General features: G+C 43.5%; 1 protein-coding gene across 1 annotated transcript in view; it reads left to right on the top strand.

Moving 5' to 3' along the window:
- Positions 1 to 1,167: 1,167 nt before the first annotated feature.
- Positions 1,168 to 6,000, top strand: part of LOC120026739 (zinc finger protein ZFPM2-like) — a 96,635-nt gene continuing 91,802 nt past the window's right edge. Inside the window, exon 1 of the mRNA XM_038971461.1 lies at positions 1,168 to 1,291. Within this exon, the coding sequence (XP_038827389.1) occupies positions 1,168 to 1,291 (124 nt within the window). The remainder of the gene's footprint in view (positions 1,292 to 6,000) is intronic.

The following is a 6,000-nucleotide window of genomic DNA, read 5'->3' as shown; positions in this document are numbered from 1 at the left end:
TTTTATTTGTTTCTTATCTTCTTAAAGCATTGTTGGTTAAGGGCTTGTAAGTAAGCATTTCACTGTAAGGTCTACACCTGTCGTATTCGGCGCATGTGACAAACACAATTTGATTTGATTTAGAACAATGTAATTGTTTTGGTAGTCTTAGGCAAACCATCTTCCTTATCACAGTGTCACCTACAAGTGCCACTCAGACCTTGGAGAAAAGTATCTTGAATTGAAATTGGTGGTAGTAGTTGTGTGCATGTTTTAACTAGCTACCTACCTAGCTACAAATGCATTTGGAGTTACAATGATAAATACATCAAGATAGCTAACCAGCTAATATGAAGTTAGCAAGCTGGTGATATTTAATTCATGTAGCTAGCTAGCTACAGGGCATTCAGAAAGTATTCCAACCCCTTGACTTTTCCACATTTTGTTACGTTACAGCCTTATTCTAAAATTGATTACATGAGTTTTTTTCTCATCAATCTACACAAAATACCCCATAACTGTCACACCCTGACCTTAGAGAGCCTTTTTATTTCTCTATTTGGTTAGGTCAGGGTGTGATTTGGGTGGGCATTCTATTTTTTCTGTTTCTTTGTTTTTGGCCGAGTGTGGTTCCCAATCAGAGGCAGCTGTCTATCATTGTCTCTGATTGGGGATCGTTACTTAGGCAGCTCTTTTTCCCACCATTAGGTTGTGGGATCTTGTTTTCTGTTTAGTGTTTCTGCCTGACAGAACTGTGCTCTTTTGTTTTTACGTGTGTTTTTTAAATAAAAGAATCAAGAACACTTACCACGCTGCGCCTTGGTCCACTCTTCATACCACCAACGAGAGCCGTTACAGAAGATCCCACCAAAAACGGACCAAGCAGCGTGGCCAGGAGGACTGGACATGGGAGGACATCCTGGACGGCAAAAGATCCTGGACGTGGGAGGCGATCCTGGCCGGAAGGGAACGCCTCCCATGGGAACAGGTGGAAGCAGCGAGGGAGGAACGGCGATGAGACCAGGAGTCACGGCAATGACGGAAGCCCGAGAGGCAACTCCCCAATTTTTTTTTGTGATTTTTTTTTTGGGGGGGAACACGGGGAGATTGGCGGACTCAGGACCTGAGCAAACTCCCCGTGCTTACCGTGGGGAGCGAGTGACCGGTCAGGCACCGTGTTATGCGGTGATGCGCACTGTGTCTCCAGTGCGCACTTACAGCCTGGTGCGCTCTGTGCTAGCTCCCCGCATCAGAAAGTCTGTGCTAGAGTGGGCATTCAGCCAGGACGAAGTGTGTCGGCTCAGCGCTCCTGGTCTCCTGTGCGTCTCTTCGGCCCAGGATATCCTGCGCCGGCTCTGCGCACTGTGTCTCCGGTGCGCCTTCACAGCCCAGTGCGTCCTGTGCCAGCACTCCGCATTTGCCGGGCGAAAGTAAGCATCCAGCTAGGACAGCTTGTGCCAGCTCTACGCTCGAGACCTCCAGTGCGCCTCCACGGCCCAGTGTATCCGGTGCCTGCTCCACACATCAGGCTTCCAGTGCATCTCCCCAGTCCAGTGTTCCGGCTCCACGAACGAAGCCTCCAGTGATGATCCATGGTCCGAAGTCTCCAGTGATGATCCATGGCACGAAGCCTCCAGTGATGACCCATGGTCCGGAGCCTGCAGTGATGATCCATGGCACGAAGCCTCCAGTGATGATCCTTGGCCCGAAGACTCCAGTGATGATCCTTGGCCCGAAGCCTCCAGTGATGATCCATGGCATGGAGCCTGCAGTGATGATCCATGGCCCGAAGCCTGCAGTGATGATCCATGGCCCGAAGCCTGCGGTGATGATCCATGGCCCGAAGCTTCCAGTGATGATCCATGGTCCGGAGCCTGCAGTGATGATCCATGGCACGAAGCCTCCAGTGAGGATCCATGGCCCGAAGCCTCTAGTGATGATCCAAGGCCCGGAGCCTGCAGTGATGATCCATGGCCCGAAGCATCCAGTGACGATCCATGCCCCGGAGCCTCCAGCGACGGTCCCCAGTCCGGAGCCTCCAGGGACGTTCCCCAGTCCGGAGCCTCCAGCGGGGGTTCCCAGTCCGGAGTCCCCGGCGACGATCTACTTTCCGGAGTCCCCGGCGACGATCTACGGTCCGGAGTCCCCGGCGACAATCCATGGTTCGATTCCTCCGGCGATGATTTGCGGTCCGGAGCTTCCGGCGACGATCTCGGCACCAGAGGCGCCACCGAAGTTGGCGGAGCCACGAGCGGAGCGGGGTCTGCGTCCCGCACCAGAGCCGCCACTGAGGGTAGATGCCCACGCGGACCCTCCCCTATAGGTTCAGGTTTGCGGCCGGAGTCCGCACCTTTGGGGGGGTACTGTCACGCCCTGACCTTAGATATCCTTTTATTCTCTATTTTGGTTAGGTCAGGGTGTGACTAGGGTGGGCAATCTAGTTTTCCTATTTCTTTGTTTGGCCTGGCATGGTTCCCAATCAGAGGCAGCTGTCTATTGTTGTCTCTGATTGGGGATCATACTTAGGCAGCCTTTTCCCACCTTAGTTTGTGGGATCTTGATTTTGTATAGTTGCTGTGTAGCCTGCAGAACTTAACGTTCGTTTTGTATTTTGTTGTTTTTCGGTGTTCATTTTAATATAAGTAAGATGTTCGCCTACAAAATACCCTTTTCAAACATCTTTCCCATAAATACATGTCACGGTTTTCTAAAGTAGAACCCAGAAGCAGACCAGGACAAGGAGAGTAGGACGAAGGTGAGTATTTATTTACAAGTTTAAACGTAGAGGTAGAAAGATCCAGGTGGCGGAGCGGGCAGCGGAGGTGAGTTGATGGGAGTGAATAGGCAGATCCAAGGGAGTAACAGAAGCCACTGACGACCAGGCAGGAATGGGGTGAGTGTTCCGGGTGAATGACTGTAGACAGAACAAACGGAGGTAAGTTCAAGGCAAGCAAGACGTACAAAACAACAAAACAAACTCTATCAAACTGGAGGCTGATACGCTGGCACAACATACTGTTCATGGCTAATGATCCGGCAGGGAATGGATGTCAGGTCAGAGCTTATGAAGTGGAGGGGTGATGATCAGGACCAGGTGTGCAGATAGCTGATGGGATACAGGTGCGGGTAATCAGAGATCTCCCAACTAGCTACGTCGCCCGGCAACCAGACAGGGTGCGTTCCAGGACACCGGAAAAACACTCCAGGACAGAACACAGGCAAAAACAGACTCAGGAAGCGGGATTCGTGACAATACAGGTATTTTATCAACTAGCACATATGAGTTCAGCCATAATATTTGTTGTAATATTTGTTCTATCTTTTCAGGGGGATGAAATTGAAATTGTAGCCAGCTCTGCAATGCTTGTTTGAAAAAGACAGATACTTTGAAAAAAGTATAATTTTCAATTCATTGAAAATGAGACATGGCAATCTGCACAAAGGCAAAAAGGCCACTTTTAAACAATGATTTTCTTATTAATCTACTTGAGAACCATGTAGGGTTCAAATAAAACTTTTGAATGGCTTTCTTCTTCCTCCTCTGATGAGGAGTAGTAGGAAGGATCGGAAGACCAATGCGCAGCGTGGTACGTATCCATAATGACTTTTAATGAGAATGAACACGACAAAATACAAACTAACAAAGTGAAACAAAATGAAAACCGAAAACAGTTCTGTCTGGTGCAGACACACAAAGACTGAAAACAACCACCCACAAAACCCAACACAAAACAGGCTACCTAAATATGGTTCCCAATCAGGGACAACGATTGACAGCTGCCTCTGATTGAGAACCATATCAGGCCAAACACAGAAATAGAAAATCGTAGAAAAACTAACATAGACAACCCACCCAACTCACGCCCTGACCATACTAAAACAAAAGACAAAACAAAGGAACTAAGGTCAGAACGTGACAATATTCATTATATAGATAGGCTTGTTTTATTTTGTCTGGTAAAGCGTCCCAGATAAAGCGAAATATTTTTTGCTCATATGATTTGAAAAACGAATCATCAGGAGTAGGCAGTGCCATAAGTAAGTGAGTAAACTGCGATATGACTAAGGACTTAATCAGTTAAATTTTTCCATAAATAGACAGGTATTTACCTCTCCATGGTTGCAGGATCTTGTCTATTTTTACAAGTTTTCTATTGAAGTTCATTGTGGAGAGCTTATTTATATATTTTGTGATATGAATACCGAGTATGTCTACTTCACCATCAGCCCATTTCATAGGTAAGCTGCAGGGTAATGTAAAAGTTGTATTTTTTAAGGATCCAATACGTAATATTGTACACTTATCATAATTAGGTTTTAGTCCAGAGAGTACAGAAAAGTTATCTAGATCTTTAATGAGACATTGCAGGGATCTAGCTTGCGGACTTAACATAAAGTTAAGTCATCGGCATACATGGACACCTTTGTTTTTAAGCCTTGGATTTATAATCCTCTAATGCTGTTATTGGATCTGATTTTAATAGCTAGCATTTCGATGGCCATAACGAATAGATATGGTGACAGCGGATACCCTTGTTTAACTCCTCTTGACAATTCAAAACTCTCTGAAAAGTAGCCGTTATTTATTATTTTACACCTGGGGTTGCTATACAGTATTTTTAGCCATTTTATAAGAGAATTACCGAAATTGAAAAATCCAGGCATTTATAAATAATATCCAGTCTTACTTTATCAAATGCCTTTTCAAAATCCGCTATAAATACCATTCCTGGCTTCTTATATGTTTCATCATGTTCTATTATTTCTAGTATTTGTCGTATATTATCTCCAATGTATCGTCCATGTATAAAACCTGTCTGATCAGGATGAACAATACCTCTTAAAACCTTTTAATTCTGAGTGCTATGCATTTTGCTAGTTTTTTTGCATCACAACATTGAAGTGTAAGGGGCCTCCAGTTTTTTAGATAGACCGGGTCTTTATATTTGCCATCTGGGTCTTGTTTTAATAATAGAGAAATCAGACCTTCCTGCTGAGTACCTGACAGACTACCATTTCTATAGGAGTAGTTAAAACAATCAAACAATGGAGCTTTTATATATCAAAAAATACTTGATATACCTCTATCGTTTTTTTCAGACTGAAAGGATTTAATAGCCTCAAGAAGTTATTCCTCTGTAATTTGGCCTTTGCACTGATCTTTCTGTAAATTTGTTAATTTTCCATTTTTTATATTATTTGGAAAGAATTCCTTACCTTAATCTTCATTCAGTGGGAGAGGATGAGACGGAAAAGAGAACATCTGCCTAAAATGATTAGCTTCCTCTTTTAAAATATCATTCGGTGAATCAAAAGTTTCTGCAAATTCTTTTCGTTAGCGTACCTGTATTGGAGATTCAGGAAGAATTTTGTGCATTTTTCTCCATATTCCATCCAGTTTGCTTTATTTTTGTAATAGGTTACATTAGATCGCTCTTGAATAAGTTCCTGATGTTTTTTTTGTTTTTCCTCTAACTTATTTTGTATCTCTGTAGTATTGTTTTTTTTGCTATCTACCTGTGCTATCAGTTCATTCATTTCTTGTTAGTCTTGTTTCTTTAGCCAGAAACTGCTTTTTTATTATTGATGAATATTGAATTAAATGACCCCTGAAGGTACATTTAAAGGTATCCAAAACAATAAGGGGATTTGCTGAACCTATATTATACTGGAAAAATTCTGTTATAAATTATTTTGTCTTAGTTAAAAATAAGTTGTCCTCCAGTAAATTCTGATTAAATTTCTAATATCCGCGTCCACGTGGAAAATCTATAAGAGTTATGTGAATGCCAATTAGATGATTACCCGATCGCATTCTGTCTCCTATTAAAACTTTTTTAACCTTTGAAAGAGACAAGAAAGTAGTCAAGACGACTAACTTGATTAAGTCTCCATGTATATGTCACTCGGTCTGGGTTTTTTAGTCTCCAAATATCCACTATTTCTAATGTGTCCATAAAATTTGTGATTTCCTTAAGGGCACGGGGATGATAGTTTGTAGAGTGATTACCTTTACGGTCC

The sequence above is a fragment of the Salvelinus namaycush genome, chromosome 32 (assembly GCF_016432855.1).
Source record: "Salvelinus namaycush isolate Seneca chromosome 32, SaNama_1.0, whole genome shotgun sequence".
Lineage (NCBI taxonomy): Eukaryota > Metazoa > Chordata > Actinopteri > Salmoniformes > Salmonidae > Salvelinus > Salvelinus namaycush.
Note: the sequence above shows the minus strand (reverse complement) of the source record. Positions and strands in the feature narration are given on the sequence as shown.